At 40.9% G+C, this 21,281-nt stretch overlaps 1 protein-coding gene across 6 annotated transcripts in view; it reads right to left on the reverse strand.

The window, feature by feature from the left end:
• The window catches only part of LOC149179151 (AAR2 protein family), a 477,491-nt gene that overhangs the window by 163,620 nt on the left and 292,590 nt on the right, over positions 1–21,281 (reverse strand). For all 6 annotated transcript variants that reach the window (XM_089420537.1, XM_089420538.1, XM_089420541.1 and 3 more), the window contains 2 exons: positions 17,495–17,587; positions 17,307–17,378 (listed from right to left, as the gene is read on the reverse strand). In XM_089420537.1, coding sequence (XP_089276663.1) covers positions 17,307–17,378; positions 17,495–17,587 — 165 coding nt within the window. The remainder of the gene's footprint in view (positions 1–17,306; positions 17,379–17,494; positions 17,588–21,281) is intronic.

The raw sequence follows: 21,281 nt of genomic DNA on the forward strand, positions 1-21,281 counted from the left end.
GTTGTCTATGTTCAAAACATGATTCTTCATCAAGCCTTGGGTGACAAGGCTCCCGAAAAAGTTTTCATAGGGCATAAAGCCCAATGTTGGACATTTGAGAATTTGCAGTTGCCTCATCTACTTTCATGTGCAAAAGGACAAGAGGAACAAGCTAGAAGCTACTGGAAAGAAAGGTACATTTGTTGGTAATTATGAAAATCCTAAATCATATAGAATACATGTACTCGATCAGAGGAATATAAAGTTTAGCAAGGATGTGACATTTGACGAAGATGTTGCCCTTGGGAAAGCAAAGGACACTCCTCCCCTTGCCAATGTTGAAAAGAAGGATGATGACATGGATCTACTAGAAGGTCCTTCTATACCTGGGCCATAGTCTAATGTTGGTGATGATATATTGGAACGCATGGACCCCTTAGATACCCCTCTTTGTGATCCTCCTATCAAGAAGAGAACTCTTTGGCTTCGTGACACTTTACAGGATGCTAAGAGGCATGTTGCTGCCAAATGAACCTTCAAGGAAAGCAAGCAGCCATGCCCGTGTCACAGATATGTTGTGGCTATGAGCAACATCATACAAATTGAGCCACACACCTTTGAAGAAGTTGTGAAAGAGCAAGTATGGAATGATGGTATGGCTGAAGAATATGAATCTATAATGACGAATGATGTATGGGAAGTAGCCCGAGACTTGAAGGAAAGTCTGTCATGACTTCCAAATGGTTGTATAAGATTAAGCATGGTGCGGATGGAAGTATCAAGAGATATAAGGCAAGGTTCATGGCTAGAGGTTTCTCCTAGAAAGAGGGAGAGGATTATGATGACATCTTTGCACCTGCTGCCTGTTATACCACTATTCCATCCATTGTTGCTCTTGTTGCTATCCAGGGATGGACTCTTCACTAGATCGATGTGAAGACTGCATTTTTACATGCCATTCTCCAGGAAGAAGTATGTCTTGAACAACAACAAGGCTTTGGGGAGCAAGACAGAAATACTCATGTGTGCAGGCTAAAAAAGGAACTCTATGGATTGAAGCAAGCTCCCAAGGCTTGGCATGCCCACATAGATAGCTACCTGGTGAAGCTTAGTATTACAAGAAGCAATGCCAACCCAAACCTCTACTTCAAAGTTGTCCAAGGTATGCCCCTGATTTTAGTTTTATATGTTGATGACTTATTCTTGACAGGGGGAGAGCCTTTGATTCTCAAATGTAAGAGGGAGTTGGCCTTTGAATTTGAGAAGAAAGACCTTGGATTGATCCACTACTTCTTGGGCTTAGAGATGTACCAAAGGCTTGGGGAGATTTTCCTTTTACAAGAGAAATATGTTGTGAAGCTGGAAAGATTTGGTATGGTGGAATGTAAGTCTAGGCCACACCTATGGAGATGAACTTCAAGAAGTTATGTCGAGAAGTTGCAGGGCCCAATTTAGAAAATCCCTCTGAATACTGATAGTTGATTGGGGCACTGATGTTCCTAGTGAACACTCAACCAGACATATGTTTTGCGGTTAACACTCTGAGTCAATTTATGACCGAGCCTCTATATGCACACTAGGTTATTGCTAAGCATGTGTTAAGATACTTAAATGGGCCAATTAATCTTGGTTTGAGATACACTGTCAAAGATGTGAGACTTCACGGATACACTGATGCTGACAAGGCCGGAGATGTTACTGATAGAAAGAGCACATCAGGGTCTTGTTTTAGACTTGGATCTTCCATGATATCTTGGATGAGCAAGAAGCAAAAATTCGTTGCCCTCAGCACAATTGAGGTTGAGTATAGTGTGGCTAGCATGGCTAGTTGTGAGGCAGTATGGTTGAGGAAGCTCTTTGGAGAGGTGTTTGAACAGGTTCTGGATACAATAGTGATTTACTGCGACAACAAGAGTGGGATCCGACTTTCTGAGAATCTTATGTTCCACGACAAGTCCAAGCATATTGAGATTAGATATCACTTCATCCAAGATATGGTGCAGAGTGGAGTCGTAAGACTCCATCACATTTCTTCTAATGAGTAGATAGTTGATATTCTTACCAAGACTTTGTTGAAAGGTAAGTTCTTGGTCTTCAAAGAGCAACTTGGACAGATGCATGTGACCCTCCTAGGTAAGGGTCACGGTTGATCGAGAACACTGAGCTATGCTCTTTCGCCCTATTTGAGCTCCCAAGGAGAGGAATTGAGTCAAAGAAGAATTGGGGTTGAGGGATCTCTAAAAATAGGTGTGTGTGATCCCTACCCTTTGTGGTAGGTCAGACATCTCGCCTATTGTCACTATAGGGTGTGCATGATCCTTGTCTTTCATGACAAGTTGGGTATCTCCCCCTATCAGGTCTAGCAAAGTATACCCCAGTTCCCATCCTACCCATAAGCTAGGCTTGTTGGAATTGTCCCTCCACATCTGCCCAATGGATGAGGAGACTTGGGAGTGTGTCATCCTTACCACTGGTAAGTCAGGTATCTCCCCAAGTTAGAGGATGCAGGTGTTCTAGCACTTGACTTTTGAAGATCAACATGAGAAGATCAGCAAACAATGGGATGGTTGTGATCCTTTGTAATCTTCCAAACCTAAATAAATAGTGATATGCAAAGAAAAAACGATTTATAGCATAGAAATTTTAAACAATCAGCAAATGCTCATAAAAACTCAGAAGTAAGAACCAGCTGAGCCATTTTATTAATCAATGGAGCAAGTACAATAGCATGGAGGAATACACCTAGGCTTGCCTCAATGGAAAGCGTAACAGAACCCAAGTGATAATACAATGATCTCAAATGCTGGAAATGACTGCTCCTCTAATGCTCTGCGCTACCTAGAAAACTACACTGCTGGCTAGAAAGGAACTGCAAGAAACTCCACCTCAGGTGCTCAAAAAATGTTGCAAATTTAACCTCAAGCTCCTTAACCAAAACCCACAAAAACCCATAAAGGGTTTGGCCTATCTCCAAGCCAAAAAATGGTGCAAATTTCTCAACTACTAGCAATTCGCCATGTTATAAGAATTAGGATTTCATGTTCAAATATCGTCTGGAAAATTCTGAAATTTTAACCCCGAACCCCTCTTAGAAAACCCAGAAAAACCCATAAATAGTTTAAAAGGATTTTGACCTTCCAAAATCGACCCCCAAGAGGCCCTACGCCCTCCAAAACTACTGAAGCACACAACCTACAAATATACCAACAAAATCCTCCTCCAATGCTCCAGAAAAGCAACAATCACCTCCACTAGTGTTTCCCTTGTCTCTCCCGACAAGGATCAACCTCAATAGCTGAGACTCCACCTCCCACGTGTGCACAATATTCTCCCTCTGCACTGGCCCAGGAAGTGTGAAAACCCCACTGAATAGAAGCTCTCTCTCTCAGCTCAAAAACTCATCCAAAATGCAGCAAAACACCCAAGCCTCCCTTCCGGAATTTCTCCCAGCCAAAGCTCCTCTAAGAGATGTCGAAATCACAACTCGGCCTCTCCTGCATCCTCCAGGAATACGCACCACCTAGAGACATTGGATACAACTATTGGAAATCACAATGAAAACCTCCTCCGAAAGAATGTAGATGAACCTCTCTAGGGTGGCACTCGAAGTCCCCCGAAGAAAGGGTGAGCTCTCCGCTTGAAGAACCCTTGCTAAACAGCAAGTGACTCAGCTAAGCAGCTCGAGTAACCAAAGAGAAATTCGATATGCCAAAGACAAATGAAATGAGCAGAGCTCCCCTCCTTATGTAGATTTCGTGGAGCACTTTTCCCTCCAATTTTACCAACATCGTGGGCCCTCACTTAACCACCTCCATGAAAACATAACCACCTCAAAATAACTTCTCCTAAGTCTAATCTCCTAATAAAATCGAATGGGCCCCACTATCTCCAAAATTGGACCCAAAATGCAATAATTAGTCTTGTTCCAAATTAATTTAGGAAGGGACATGACAGTCCTCCCCTCCCAAATGTTGTTTGTCCCCAAGCAACGTCAATGTTGGATGCTCAAGTATGTACTCGCCCTCCCAAGTAGCATCCTCATCCAGCAAGCTCCTCCAATGCACCAAAAATTGCTTGCCCTCAAGTAGTGCCTGAACAAGCGCCCTCTCTGACGATGGATCCCCACTGTTGCTGCAAACTTCACCAGGGTCCCAAATATGTCATTGGATCGTCCCTGATCGTTGTACTATCCTATAGTGAAGGAGTCCCTCGATAACAGTATCCCAAGCCAAACTGATCAACGTGGAGCACCCTTTGCTCCACTCATTATCCTGCCATATAGGGGCGTTAGAACCCCTCTGTCTACTGCCAATAAGTAGAGCATCCTAACGATGTAAACTTCGTCCAAATCCTCATGAAGCTACCCTACCGAATAGTCCACCCCATGCACTTTGATTGTGGGCCCCTGAAGATACAACTCAATCTCCATGCGAATGAAACCTCCCTTGCATAAGCTCCCCTTGAAATCCTCTTGTTAGCCATCCTGCCATGCTGATGAAGTCTACCACGCCATCAATGAATCATGGAAGCCCGATGAAAAATCTGGATGACCCTCTCCTGAAGAGACTAGCTCACCCCTATGGGTCGTTGAACCACTAAGTATTGTGATGCTAGTGCCCCTTGCCCAACGTAGCAAGAAACTATCCTGTTTACTCTGTGACACTCTGATCATCACTAATTATCTAGCACGCTCATACCATAACCTCCTCTCGCATAACTCTCGGTCACAATCTATATGATGATCGAGGTTAGGCCTAACCTGCCAAAGCACCTCAATAGTGCCAGCGCCTATCGCCCCATGGTTGGCCCCAATCCTAAGCAACAATCTGCCTTGCCCTATGGTGAGGGCTTTGGTGACTCCCCATGTGTCTACCTATGAATGAATCAGTTTTCCTGTTATTCTGACCAGGCTCACTAAGGAGTGGAGTATCCCATCAATCCACTGGATCCCATAACCATACTAAAGGTCCACAACCCCAAATCCTCTCTTCCTGCTACTGTGTTATGCTGCTAGTTGTTGGAACCCCCCTATCTCTATCTCCTATAGGTATCCAATAGGTAGACACCGAGCATAACCTGTGTCGCGAATATCCAACTATTCTGTCCCTGCCAAATCACATAGTGAGATCTGCTATCGCAGCTCCTGATGATGTCCCCGGGTACTACCGGACGCCTAGGCATCATCCTACCAACAAGAACTACCGTCCTCCGCACCTCATGCTCACCTAATGCCTCAAGCTGTCCAACTGAAAAAGCACCATGTAACTCCCTCTTGGTCACCTCCCCAAGTGTGAGCCTAGGGTTGGAACTTATGCTACCTCGACAATCAATCATGCCATCCCTAAGCCTGTATTAGTCAACTTGTGCACCTACCAAGTGTCTCAACTGGAGAGTCTCCTCCCGACCAATGACATGAGGTGTCTCATCCAACTACCTAGGGTGAGTCTCCCAAGCCCTGTTGCCTGACCGGAGAGTGTCAAGGGGCAACAAACAAACACTTTGGAACTGTAAACAACACCGGCGGAGGATGGGTATAATCAAGAGTCTGCCAGAATGCTCAAGAGTAATCCTATGAACGACCCCCTCTATGTCTCGAATCTGCTAATAACCCCCTCGAAGCCCTGTCTCCACTAAACATGGTGTCCCCAGATGCTCAACAGTGTCCTCATCGACCCTAAGTAGGCTGCATCCAATGGTGCATGTAATGCCCCTGTCCATAAGTCTCCTAGGAGGCAAAGCTCCAAGCGCCCACTGCGCCGCATCATCTGCCACTACATACCACTCAGTATGGCCACACTCCTCAACATGCCACTGTACAACGTGATCTGTCATGGTACACCACTCGATACTCCCGACTACGACTATACCATATTGTACTATCCTATGTCCCACCTGTGTCACTGCACCTATCACTCCCCGCATGTACTCAATGCGATGTGAGGCACTCCCACTCCACAATGCAATCCAACATACTACGACACACCCCCATGCGTCTCCATGCCCATCTACAAACCACTGCTCCACACTAGATGCTCCTACCCATCCCTGGATGTGATGGCCTAAAGCTATGTCCATATGCGTCAACCTGCACCCGACCTGTATCATCACCTCCACCATCGCATCACTATGCTCTCTGATGAGGGGATCTCCCCTCCAAATCCTCCCTAAGGGACCCAAGAAGTGAATCTCCCTAGGTACCAGTAACAATGCCACCACTGCTCTACTCCTCCATGTCCTCCATGCCCCACACAAATGTGAAGAATCCCCAGCTCCATACAAGGCATTGTTAGGTGGCCTATTGGTGCCACCTCCTCCGACAAACTCCCGCCAGAGTATGATGATCGTTGTGTGATCCCATGCACAACTGTCATACCAAGAAAACCCAAGGAATCTGCCCACAAACTGGTTGGTCGTTGGTACTGGCCAAACGTCCCCTAGCGAATGTGTGTACTCAACCGCTAGGCCAACTACACCACCACGGTCGCAGTCAACCGATATATCCAGGGAATTATAGGTAGTCCCACTTGGACCCCAATGCCAGTCTAGGTTTCCAGTATCCCCAATGCACGAAAGCTCCTGCTGAGCTTCATGTCGGTCCACTACCATCTCCATAGCCCACTACATCAAGTACCAACTCAAAATCTCTCGTCATCCAACACCAAGAGAGGGATTGAATATACGAACTCTCATACGTAGGACAAACTCTACATCCAACAAATGTTGCACCCTGCACCGCTCATATCGCCTCATCTCATAGGCTTGGTCAACACATAAAATATGTCAAGTGGCTTTGCCTCTCCCCCTCCAAGGTGCAAAGGCAAAGTACTAACTCTATAAGCCCCATCTATGTATGTCTGAAGAGGGTTGCTCTGATGCTCTAAAGTGCACTCTAGTGGTACCATTAGGGAATCCAACTATTCCCCAACGTGAGTCAGTTTGGTCGTTGACTCGGCACAAACCACTCTCATGCCCTCTAACTCCTCGTTTTGTTGTAGAATGGCCTCTCGTACTGTGGTGACCTTCTCTCTCAATGCTAGAAGGTCGGCCTGGAACTGATGAAACTGCCATGGGTATCTATCACCTGCAGACTCAGTCACAGCTCTAGATACCTCAACAACTATCGGCATCTCATCCATGGGTGGCTCCTCCTCAACAGATGGCTTTGTGTGTAGGCTCTATCCTCTCCACCAAGGTGTCAACTGGGGCTATCAAAGAGGTCTCAAATAATGGTGACTCCTGCACCACACCAAGTAAATCGATGTGCTCCTCACCATCATGTGGGCTCTCAGCATCATGCTCAACCTCCTCCTCAGGCTCCTGATATCTAAAGCTAGGTCTCCACCAGCAAAAGCGCCACCTGGTCTCACCCTCTAACTGTGTTTGTCCTGCCTGCCCCTTTTCAGGAGATCTGATGCCCAGATTCTGTCGGCTTTCCCCACATGGTGTAGGTGGTTGTACTCCCACAGCTTGTGCACCTCTAGTGTCTCTGCTGTAAGGACAAGGATGGATCTGGTCTGACACCTTCCTCAACTAAGCCAACCTCTCATCGTTCCAGTGGATTCCACCCCAGATTTCCTACATACTGAATCTCCCTTGAGCCATGGGTGGTGTATGGTGTAACCTGTCATTGTGCATACATGCCCAAATCTCCCATGATCTTACTAGTTACCCACAGTTGGGCCAAGATCATGCTTTGATACCACTATAATGTTCCAAACTTAAATAAACAGTGATATGCAAATCAAAAACGATTTATAGCACAGAAATTTTAAACAATCAACAAATGCTCATAAAAACTCCGGAAGTAAGAACTAGCTAAGCCATTTTATTAATCAATGGAGCAAGTACAATAGTATGGAGGAATGCACTTGGGCTTGCCTCAATGGCAAGCGGGACAAAACCTAGGTGATAATACAATTATCTCAAATGTTGGAAATGACGACTCCTCTAATGTTTTGCGCTACCCAAAAAACTACATTGTTGGCTGGAAAGGAACTGCAAGAAACTCCACCTCCGATGCTCAGAAAATGTTGCAAATTTAACCTCAAGCTCCTTAACCAAAACCCACAAAAATCCAGAAAGGGTTTGGCCTATCTCCAAGCCAAAGTCGAACCCACAAAATGGTGCAAATTTCCCAGCTAACTAACAATTTGCCCTGTTATAAGAATTAGGATTTCAGGCCCGAATATCATCCAGAAAATTCTAAAATTTTAACCACGGACTCCTCTCAGAAAACCCAGAAAAACCCCAAAAATTGTTTGGCCGCATTTTGACCTTCCAAAATCGACCCCCAAGAGGCCCTACACCCTCCAAAATTGTTGAAGCACACAACCTGCAAATATACCAACAAAATCCTCCTCCAATGCTCCAGAAAAGCATCAATCACCTCCACTAGTGTTTCCCTTGTCTCTCCCGAGAAGGATCAACCTCAATAGTTGAGACTCCACCTCCCACGTGTGTACAATATTCTCCCTTTTCACTGGCTCAGGAAGTGTGAAAACCTCACTGAATGGAATCTCTCTCTCTCAGCTCAAAAACTCATCCAAAATGCAACAAAACACCCAAACCTCCCTTCCAAAATTTCTCCCGGCCAAAGCTCCTATAAAAGATGTCGAAATCACAACTCGGCCTCTCCTCACTACGTCCTCCAGGGATACACACCACCTGGAGACACTGGTATAACCGCTGGAAATCACAATGAAAGCCTCCTCCGAAAGAATGTAGATGAACCTCTCTAGGGTGGCACTCGAAGTCCCTCGAGGAAAGGGTGAGCTCTCTGCCTAAAGAACTCTTGCTAAACAGCAAGTGACTCGACTAAGCAACTCGAGCAACCAAAGAGAAATTTGATATGCCATGGATGAATGAAATGAGGAGAGCTGCCTTATGTAGATTTTGTGGAGCACTTTTCCCTCCAATTTTGATGATGATGATGATGGTGGTTAACGTCCACTAAGACCAAATTGGTCTATCAGACCTATAATTTTCTTATTTTTTAATTGTCTGTCTCCTCATCTTTCTTGGCGAGATTGGTGCTGTAGCTTTCTTTTTTTTCTCTACGGTCTTCCAACTTCCTTTATCTTGCATCTCCTTCATCTCTTCTGGTTCTTGGGACATTGGTGTCTTAGCTTCGCGATCTATTGTGTTCGTCCTTTTGAAGATAGTCGGAGAAGAAGTTTCGTCTAGGAGATCTGCTTTGCTGGCAAATGAGGATTTCTTTTGTGCGGTATTTGAATCCTCATAACTGTTGATGCTTGAGGGGTTGTCAAGTTCACTTTTTTGTTGTTGGGCAGGGCTTTCCCCCTGCTTGTCTTGAGAGTTGTTTCTTTCGTGCCGGATTTCTTGTGATTCAGAGTTTTCTCGAGAATATTCTTCTTTGATGACAGTGTAGTGTTCTTTTTGTGCTCCTTCCCACCATGTAGATCTGTGGTGATTTTTTCTAGTAGAATTTTTCTAGGAGGCTTTTGGGCAATTTTTGGCTAGATGGCCTATCTCAAAGCAAGATCGACATCTGAAGAGGACACTTTCATAATCGAGTTTCTGGTTCCACACATAGTCTCTACTTGTTAGGTTTATTTCAGCTGGGAATCCAGCGCTGAAGTCCATTTCCACACAGATGACTGCATAGGTGGTTCTGGCATATTCCTCTATTTCTAGGCACCTATAGTAAAATTTCACAATTGCATTTCCAATGGCTTTTAGCGAGGAGAAATTCCAGAGATGCAAGGGTAGGTTTAGCAATCTCACCTAAACTGGTGCTGAAGTTGTGACTGTTGTTGAGGGATCGAATGATGGGTTCCATGGCTTCACAAATAGGCCTGAGTTTTCCCAAAACCAAGGGCTGGAATCCATAATACATTGTCTACTTTCAGGGTTTTCAAAATCTACTATAAAGAAACCCCTAGCACAGGGGTAGATACTAATTGCATCAGAAATGACAACCTTCCATACCTCCAAGATCCAACTGTGGAGAGCTGTCAACTGCGGCCGAAAACCATTGAACCGGCAGATAGGGCACTTTCAGAAAACTTCAAAGCCTCATCGAGTGAGGCCTGGACCGCCTAGACAGTGGGAGTTGGGGCTTCACTGACGATATGGGCAGGAGCTTTCCCCACAAAGGCGGACAGAACGGAGCCAGCAGCTATTTTCACGAAGCTAGGAGCCATTTGGAGATTTAATATTTGCGAGCTGTTGAGATTTAATATTGCGAGATTGATCTCACAGGATCCCCCACAACAGAGAACAAAATGTGTAGCCACAAAGATAATTTGCCAGCCGCAGGATCAAAGCCCTCGCTTGCTTGCTATCTTAAATTCCAGAAAATCGCTTGCTATCTTAAAAAATGGTTAACTATAAGTTCAAAAACCCTCGGGCCGTAGACAGCAAGAACCCAATCAGGTTCTAGATTGAACAAAAAATGAAAACAAAAATCGATCTGACTGCTTGCTTCACTCTGCAACAACCGAGATGGGAATGAACGACCAGAAGTGAAACCTTGCACGCAAGAACAACGGCTAACCCAAGGTTAATTTTACTGGCCTGGAAGGCCGCAGAAGATCCCGCAAAAGGAATATAATGCCAGGAATCCAATGGTTGCAGCTTTTTTGATGCAGAATAAGGCAGAAGACCTAGTTGCAGAAGGCGTAGCCGTAGAAGGCCGCAGAAGTTTGACCTTGCCGCAAAATTAAAACCTAGTCGCAGAAGGCCGCAGAAGACCTAGCGGCAGAAGACCGCAGAACCACCCCCATGCAAAACTTAACCACCTCAAAATAACTTCTCTTAAGTCTAATCTCCTAATAAAAGCGAATGGGCCCCACTATCTCCAAAATTGGCCCCATAATGCAATAATTAGTCTTGTTACAAATTAATTTAGCAAGGGACATGACATCCTTACCTTTCATGGTAAGTTGTATCTCGCCCATTATCATTGCATATAGGGTGGCAGATTTATCTCCCCTATGATGATTCTCCTTCTTTAGATTCGAGAGTGTTCAGGAGATGAGCAAACATGAGGATATATGAACAAAGTGGAGAAATTGCAACGATGATGATGACGAGTCACGTGAGATGAGACTTATGATGCAGTCAGTAACTCCTCCCTAGCTGAGAGGGAGTGTTGAATTTTGGCAACTCAGGGAGAAATTCCCTCTTTTTGGAAGCATTCCTCACCCTGGGAGGACATTACTAGCCCTTGGAAAAATTTAATTTTCTCAAGGAAAAATATTATTTTTAATGTGAAACCCACATCTTCACAAAAGTACAAGTTGGCCTGGGGAAGGAAATTCATCCTCATCAACCTCATATAAATAGACATCATGTCACATCACTTGGAGGCATCATTCGCACATCACATTCTCTCTTGATTGGTTCGTGCAACTCTGAAATTTCAAATCTGAGTTCATACGTGAGAAGGGAAGGAAGACATTTTGTTTGTTGTGTCGACTTCTTGTTTTGGGCCTTTGAACAACATTGACTTTTGGGATTTTGGGCATGGTTTGACTATTGAGAAATCAATACGGCTTAAATTAGAGTGATTTCTCTTTATCTTGATAATTGCTTGTGATATTCCTTTACTTTTTTTATGATTAGCTTCTTCTCTTATTATTATAGTGTTCTTATCATCAAACAACTACCAAAACATGAAGATCAATAGAACAAATGGACACAAGATGTATGCTGCTAGCCAAGGCAAAAACCACACCTAGAGAGGAAAACCCACAAAAATTTCTTCTCTTCTTATAGAATCTTCAAATGACGAATTACAAAACCCTGAGACCCAAGACCAAGACCCTTCCAAGACCAACTCAACCTTCTTGAGGATGTGCTTCTCTTCACCAAGTCAAATCTCTTCCAAATGCTCAACTTCGACCTCCAGCAACAAACTTCGGCCCTCACTGCAATCCTGCAACTTCGGCCCTCCTGCAATTAGCTACAACTTTGCATGTGTGGGTGATTAGGGTTCTTTTAGGATTCCTCCTTCCTTCACTTCAGTTGCTTCTTCGTCAAAGGCTTGTAGATGATCAACTTGACTTCTTTACTTCAGATTCTGTCCCTTCTCTTATAGTTCAGAAACTCCGTCCTTGTAGCTACATAAACCCTAGCCTCCTTCACGTGTGTGATAGATAGAGAGAGAAATCAGAATTGTCTTTTCTTATTTGTTCTAAATCTTCACTTGCCCTCTTTCTTCTTGTCTTCTCCTCCTTGATCGAATCTGATTGATGGATTTAAATGAGGTGAAATGATCACTTATATAGGCTTTCAAGGAGGATGAATAGCCCTAATGAGGCTGACTTCTTCACTACCAAGCCGACTTGGTCTTGGACGGGTATTTTGACACTTTTCACTCAAAATAAATTCTTTTGCCTTGTTACAAAATGCCCAATAGGGTCTAATACATGCGACAATGACTCTTTTGACTTTTTGACTCTGACAAAACCTAGAAGCACACAATTTAACCTTGAGCATGAATGGTGTTTTGACCTAGAACAATTTAACCTTGAGCATGAAACCCATCCTATAAAATAACAATACTAATTTTTCCTTTTTCTTTTACATCAAATTATATAAAATCAAGAGTACAAAATATTATGAAGACCGAACCTAGTTACAAATTTCAACACTCCCTCTTAACTAGGGAGGTATTCATAATACATTGATGGTACATGGACATTCTCATACTGAGGAATTCTCATAAGAAGAGTTGGAATGGTAAGCCATCTCATAAGCTATTTTTCATCTTATATCAGTGCATCTCATCATATTAGGCAGCGTTGTCATATAGCAAGGCCTCGCCTAACAATTCTATCTCTCCACTAGATTAGAGCACAATGTTGGGGAGACAATGAATTATAGACACCATCGTCATTGTCTCTCAAACCACATACCCCATCTAGATGTTCACAACGTATGTCCTTTTACGACCATTCCCTCCTTGGATTTGCGCATCCTCAAGGAATCTCCTCTTCGACTACTCCTGCCTATTGGATGCACTACCTCATCCTCAAAGAATATCGGTTTTCGAGACTACTTCCATCCTCAAGAAGTATCGATCTCAGATGCTTACCCAATCCTCCATTCTTTCTTCATGATGTGGAGACAAGAATAATGTGTCTATCTCTCCCTCTCAACTAGGGAGGAAATATCAACTAGCCCAAGCTTACTTCTTAAATACTCAAGCTTTGTATTAGGAAGAGACTTTGTAAAAATATCAGCTACCTGCTCATCAGTGGAGATATATTGTAGTTGTACCACCCCATCTTGCACCAATTTTTGTATGTAAAAATACTTATTGTATATATCCTTTGATCTTGTATGGAATATGGGGTCTTCAGACAACCTTATGCAACTTGTGTTGTCACAATGTATAATAGTAGGGTCCATTGGTCCTTTAAACAAATCATATAGCAGCTTCCTTAACCAAACAGCTTCTCTACCAACTTCACATGTTGCAATATATTCAGCTTCAGCACTACTTAAAGCTATCGATTCTTACTTTCTACTCATCCATGAGATCATAGAGGATCCCAAGCTAAAACATCTACCAGTAGTGCTTCTTCCATCTATCTCATTGCCTCCCCATTCTGAATTTGTATATCCCAATAGTTGGATATTGTTCTTTCTATCATACTTCAAGCAATTGCGTATCGTCCCTCACAGATATCTTAATATATGTTTGACTGCTATCTAGTGGTCATGTCTAGGCTCTATCTGAAATTGACTGAGAATATTCACTATAAAACAAATATATGGATGTGTGTTGACAAGATACATTAGAGAGCCAACCAATTGTCTATAACTTGTGGGATCTACAGGGCTTGATTTTGAACTTCTCAATCTCTTCAAATTGGTGATCATAGGAGTTGTCATTGGTTTGTTATCCATCATACCAAACTTTTGTAGTATCTTAATCACATATTTTCCTTGACTTATATATATTTCTCCAGGTTTCTGCCAAACCTCCAACCCCAAGTAATAATGCGTAAGCCCTAGATCCTTCATATCGAATTCTACTACCAATTGTTTCTTGCATTCTTGAATACAACTTTCCACACCTGTCATGACTAAGTCATCCACATATAGAAGAATGATCATTGGTTCATCCTTCACTACTTTGATATAAAGATCTGAATCTGTAGAACTTCTTGTAAAACCAATCCTTAGTAGATATGAATCCATCCTAGCATATTAAGCCCTTAGAGCTTGTTTAAGGCCATAAAGTGCCCTCTTTAGCCTGCAAACATGAGTTTCTTTAATATGTACTTTAAATCCCAAAGGTTGTTCAATATATACTTCTTCATCAATGGTACCATTCAGAAAAGTTGTCTTACATCCACTTGATGGATGTTCCATCCCATAGTTGTTTCCAAAGATATTAACGATCTTATTGTCGTGTATCTTGTTATTGGAGCAACTGTTCTTCACAGTCAATGCCTTCATGTTGAGAGAAACCCCTAGCCACAAACCTTGCTTTGTGCTTGTCAATGCTTCCATCTGTTGCATGCTTGATCTTCTAGAGCCATTTGGAGGTTACAACATATTTGTCATTCGGCCTAGGAACGATTTCCCAAACTCCATTTTCCATTATAGACTCATATTCTTCTTCATAGCATCTTTCCATTCCTGATGTTTGACAGCTTCTTCAAAAGAGGATGGTTCTACTTCAATAAACATTGTCATATAGATTGCATACCCTAAATAACTGTTTGGCTTTTTACCTTCCCTGAATGTTCCTTTAGCTACAGCATGTCTTTCTGCTTCTTGAAGAGTAGATGTTAACCAAGTGGATCTCTTACGAGTTTCACGGATTATGACTTGTTGCACAGGTTCACTAGGAGCTTCTTCTTCATAATTAGGTATAGTATCTTCTTCTTCGTGTGGACATTCTTTAAATATTAGTAGATCTTCATCAGCAGAATCAATAGGGAGATCTTTAGAATTCTTGTAGCCAATGTTTTCTTCAAAAATCACATATCTACTTACTTCAATTCAGTGTCCTTCCTTGATGTAGATTCTATATGCCTTTGACGAGGCACTATAACCAACAAATATGTCCATCATGTTTGTAGGATCCAATTTCTTCCTCTTATCTTTTGTAATGTGAATGTAGACAGAGCAGCCAAATATTCGGAGATGATCTACACATGGTCTCCTTCCAATAAACGCTTCTTCAGGACTCATGTTGTTAAGTATCATATGGGGACTTCGATTTTGAATATAGACTGCAGTTATGGATGCTTCACCCCACAGAAATTGATGTAAGTTTTGATCATGTATCATAGCTCTAACACATTCTTCAATTGTACAATTCTTTCTTTCTGCTACTCCATTTTGTTCTAGATTGTATGGAACTATCAGCTCCCTCTTAATTCCAGCCTCCTTACAGAAAGCTATGAGTTCTTTTGATGTGTATTCCCCTCCATTGTCAGATCTTAGTACTTTTATCTTTCTTTCTGTAAGATTCTCCACTTCTTGCTTGAATTCTTGAAATTTATTAAATACTTCATCCTTGGACTTAAGAAGATAAATCCAAGTATTTCTTGAGTGGTCATCAATGAAAGTTACATAGTATAGACGACCTCCAAGAGATCTTGCAGCCATCGGACCACAAACATTGGAGTGAATGAGATCTAGAATTTCCTTAGACCTTGTAGTACTGCTTCCAAAAGGGTTCTTCACATTTTTCCCTAATGACATCACTTACAAATTCCTTCATGATCTTCCTCTAGTTCATGGATGCCATTCACCATTGAAATCAGATGCAACAACACCAGAAAACATACAAGATATCTCAAAAGTAATTTTTCAAGAAAGTAAAAAGGTGATACAAAACATGCAAAGGGAAGTTGACAAAATTACCGCTGACAAAAATGAAAAAGTTTCTTTACTTAAGGACCATAGTGAAAAATTACTCACGCAATTAAGAAGCTTAAGGACAAAAAGTCGTTGGAAAAAAAGGTACAACAGCTTATCAAGAAAGAAGCGTCAAAATCTTCAAATGTAAAAATTCAAGTTCATGAAAAAGCAACAAATATCGATCTAGTGAATATCACAACTCGAGAAGATGATAAGCCGGTTGAAGTAGAAACATATTTCAATGCTGCAGTTCAGACGATGAAAAATCCAAATCAAGATTTTGTAACCAACTCAAGATTATCAGTAGTTAAAGTAAATCAAAAAACTATCACATGCATGATAAGAGAAAATCAAACCACAAGAACTCCTTATTGACATCTGAATCACAAGAGAAGGAAACTCAATCAATCTACATATTCGTATCACTCAGAACATAGACAACGATCCTATGTTCAGAAGACTACAAATGTCAGTGCAATTCAATATTGTGATAAAAATTCACATGAAGTATCTAGTAACCACAAGATTCCACAGAAAACTAATTTAGGATGTTCAGATTCCTTCTCAGTTCGACAATTTTGTTTATCACTCAGAGGATCCTATCATCTTGTATCATCAAAGATAACAAATCGAAGAATTCGGAAAGATGCAAATAGATTCCACAAAAACAGAAACAAATGACACTCCTTGTCAGCGATAAGCTTTGAGGACAAAGTTTTCCTGAAGAGGAAGGCAATGTTATAAATATAATATATGAAAATAATATAAATAAATAATCATCATAATTAGTTATCAAAAGACATGTCTCTAAGGACATGACTGTTCATGAAGGGACACCTGCCTAGGTATATAAGCGGGCCCTCATTTGTAACAATTCCATCATCTCATATCTTTTGTACATTACTATATAAATATATTTGTCCTATCATGGATATTTATATACTTCAGATCTTCTGAGTATTCTGCTGCGTATATGAACTCTATTCATAACACTTAGCTCATAAGAATCATGTGTACTGTGAATTCTCCCAGAACTTCCATTAGCCAGGGCACAAAAAACTGGCTCAAAATCAAGAAATAGATCTCAGAAAAATACTATGTTTTTGTATTTGACTAACTATCTGGATCTGTATTATTACAACGATGCAGTTCCTCACATCAAAATTGCCCAAATGATTCTTTTACATTTCTGGAAGTGAAGTCGCATTCAAGAAATTCATAAATTTTTCAAATCATATCTCTTTATTAATGTCAATCTGTTTAATGATCCAAAGTTCCAAACCAATAAATTGCATGGGCATTATCAACTCCGTAATGTTTGCTAACTTGTTTTAGTGATTATCAGTACGTTGGACCTTTCTTAGCTCTGCAAGGACTGCAGTGATTTTATATATTTGCAGATATAAAGCTGGCCCTGGTTTCTGACATTTCAAAATAAATAACTAAAGTCTGGTACTATGTGAAATAAAAATACTTACTGCTTCCTCACAACTCAGGAGGAGGCACACAATAGCTTTCCATTGACCAAAAGCCTCAAGTGATTGACCCATCTGCATTTTAAAATGTTCAAATAAAAATTCATCTGTATACATTTTTCTGCAGTTGAGATAATTGTTTTAAATTAAAAATACATCAGATAATGATGATTCAAGTGGGATGTTCATACCAAAAAAGCTATGAACGCAAATTGAAGCTCTCCAAGTAGCAAATCTTCCAATCCTCCATATTTCTGATCGAAAAGATTTTCCAGCAGTTGTGTCTGAAAACAAAAGAAGGAATTACAAACGGGGATATCCAACCGAACGGAAAACACAGAATGCTACAATTAGAAATGCTAAAATAATCACTACAAAGAAACAATCATTGCAGTCATCACTGATTGTATCAGACCAAAAATAGAAAGAAAAGCAGACATGGACGTAATTGAAGATAAGGATGCATCCATAAAAACTATTAGACAGTCTCCATAGTCAAGGATAGATAGCATAGATATATCAGGATCCTAAGTATAGAATGACATTGGGATGGATATGGTGTGTCTCAATGGGATCTCATTATCACAACAGTAGTAAACCATCATAGATAAATAGACTTTATTCTTGTCTGCTATTCACCAAAAGTGGTCAATGAGACTGAACAACGTGTACAGGGATGCAACAAGATGGAAAAAAATTCAACACAAACTTCCACATGTTAGATTTCCATAAAACCCAAGAAACTGATTTGAAATTTCCAAGTGTAAAAACCCAGATATATAAACAACTGATATTCTGGAAACTTAAATCACAAACACACTGAGTTTTCTAACTTCATATGCACAGCAGAAAATAAATCAGAAGACAAACACATCAAACCATAGAACACAAGATATACCCAGGAAACCCAATGTTGAATTTTGTAGCTAAGGTCGGTCTTCGTAATTAATGTTTTAGCCCTTCAAGAATATGTAACAATAAATATAAGACATGTTCTTCATGTTGAATTCAAAAGAGAAAAATTTTGAATTTCTAAAATTTGAATTTTTGGCTCCAAATGTTAAGTCGCCCCTCCAAAAGATGAAGTCGGCCTAGCCCTTCAGACACACCACTTCAGGCTCATCTGTTTACTATATATACTCATTAGACTTCATCAATTGAGACTCAGCAATTCGGATCACTTCCGTTCAAGCGAAGGAGAAGAGAGACAAGGGCAGATCAAAGTGAGAGCAAGTCGAGTTTCTGGGCAGAACAAATATGGGCAGACCATCTCTGAGCAGACCGAAATTCCCAGAGGCAGCAGAAGACCAATTTCTTAGGCAGGAGGCCGAATTTGTCTCCAGTTGACCAGGTTTGACCTGGGCATATTTGTGGTCAGTTTGACTTTGTCTTTGACTGGAGGTTCAGATTGTATCTCTTGTTGAAGTGAATGATTTCTCTAAGAAAAAGGTTGCTAGTTTTTCCCCCATATGGGCTTTCCAAGGGTAAATATTTGTGTTTCATGTTTGGCTATCATGACCCTATCGTCATAAATGTTTCTACTTATGATGTCTTCTATATATTGCTTAATGATGAATGAGAATATGAAAAGGATTAAATCAATAGAAATAATTATCAGTTTAGAAGACCTAAATCAATAGAAGAATCAACATGGTATCAGAGCATGGGAGAAATAGCAGCCTAGCCAAGTCAGCTTGCTTTGAAGGAGAAAGAATCAACTAATCTCTATGTTAAGAAAAGAAGCCTGCCCTAGAATTACTCCAAGCCACCTTACATCCGAGTTTCTATTTTGAATATCCTAGACATGAGGCCTCAAAACAGGGCCGAAATTCTTAGAGGCCGAAAGGCCTTGGTACGAATCTCAAGTAGGCCGAAAAGGCCTCAGAAGCTAGGTGCAGGGGGGCCAAGAGACTCAGAATTGTCCTCAAGACGATTGATGAAGGACGAAAACCCTCAAAGTCTGCACAAATTAGGTTGCAGATAAAGGGGACTCAAATTCTTGATATTTCAAATCCGTAATGCTTTAGAAATTATGGACAGAAGGTGCAAATGATGATTATTGAGAAAGCCTGGAGACATCAATTGAGGCAGAAAGCAAAGGAATTCATATTTCATCACTATGTTATACTAATCATACACAAGGGATTGATTTCAATATTTAAAAAGGGGCATCCATAAGCTTTCACTGAAGAAGAGGCCGAGTTCCTCATCAGTCCTTTGAAAGACTGAAATTCTCTTAAAGGTTGTGTCATGATCAGAACTGAAGATTGTCTGCCATTGCTGCTTTCGTTTTGAGGATACCAAGCTATCTCTGTGAACAAATCCTATGGTCAGGATTTGCTACAGACTCTAAACGAAAGTCTGAACCTTGAAGAATATTCAGTCACTAAGATCTGGTCAACGGAATATAGGCCTAGTTGAAAAGTCCAAAAGGTTTTTCCTCATAGTATTATAAATTTGAAATATCAAGGACCTTGCAGTCATTAGACTAATACACTTGTATATGTCCGAGATCAAATAACAGAAATGAAAACATCTTGGCAGCCATAAATGTGTCAATACAAAGGCAAATTCAATCTGCAAAATATGAAGTGTTCTATGACAATTATAAACATGCCTTGGTGTTGCCTTGTCTAAGACTATATTCAAGGACATAACTCTTCGGTTGATCACCATCTGAAGTTCCCACTTAAAATGTTTTTCTGATCTCATATAAAATGGGAAAATGAGATGTGTGTTTTTGGTCTGCAAAAAAATATGGATTCATCGGTATAAGGGCTTCTTAATGCACCTCACAGAAAAGAGGATATCCGAGACCTGGGTTTGATATCTTATAATGTGAATCCAAGAGCTGTACAATATTTTGGCATGCAATCTCAAGATATGATTTTTGGAGTAAAGAACGTCTTAATCCTGTGATTAGACAAATGAATCTTATGAAGTCAAGAAGTTACACTCTTATCTTGTATTAGTTCTTGAAGATATTAATAACAGGGTCAAAATTGATTCAAGGAATCTTATTAACAACTCTGTTGCATGGGTCAGATCTAACTAAGGAATATATGATATTTATTCAATATTCAGAGCCTAGACAAAGGCTCACGTTCTGGCCTGTTTAAAAGACTATCCATATGAAGTCCATACAGAGCGAGTTTTTACTGATTTCATAAGGTTGAAGTATCTTCAACGTCTGTGAAGGACCTTTTTGAAGATTGTTTGTTTCAGTTGATGAAACAAGTTCTTTTGAAAGACTTCTGAGGAATTCATTAAACATATCTTGTTGACATCATTCTAGAAGCAGACAAAACAATTCTTGATTGACTGGTAACAACCTCATCACGCATACAGTAGCATGGGACCACATGAAACATTCTTATCCTACTATGGTTTGGATGATCTGTCCCATCAGCATTCACACATGACAAATTTGATGACATGAAGAGTATGTATTGAATTGCTCGTTTACTGTGGGAAAATGTTGCAAAGTCACTACTTCTCAATCATGAAGACACAATAGCATGCACGTTGCATTTCAAGAGGGGCATTTCTGAGTATGTGTTGCATTTGAAGGAGCAGAGATTTAAAGCTCTGGAATACTAATACCATATATAGTACTATTGCGAAAATACCTGAGCAAGGGTTTTTGTCAAGAATGCAGCAGATGCCTTGCATTGTACCGATCATGATTATATTGGCTAAGATATGTTACTGACATCAGAATGTCATTAGCTGTTTAGTATATGACAGAGCCTTGATCAATATGATTTAGAAGGAGCTGAAAAGAAGAGTCATAACTCTTATGAGACTTTGGAAGATCAGATAATCCTAGGGTTTGTAAACCCTAGGTAATCTTGAAATATATGATTAAGAATGATCTAGGGTTTGTGGACAAAACCATAGACACAAAGTATTGAAAGACGATGATTCCATTGGATGAAGAAACCCTAACTCATGCCAGAAAGGAAAAGCAAGCTCATG

The sequence above is a fragment of the Pinus tabuliformis genome, chromosome 4_1 (genome assembly GCF_031772625.1).
Source record: "Pinus tabuliformis cultivar Carrire ecotype Pingquan chromosome 4_1, CPIR1, whole genome shotgun sequence".
NCBI lineage: Eukaryota > Viridiplantae > Streptophyta > Pinopsida > Pinales > Pinaceae > Pinus > Pinus tabuliformis.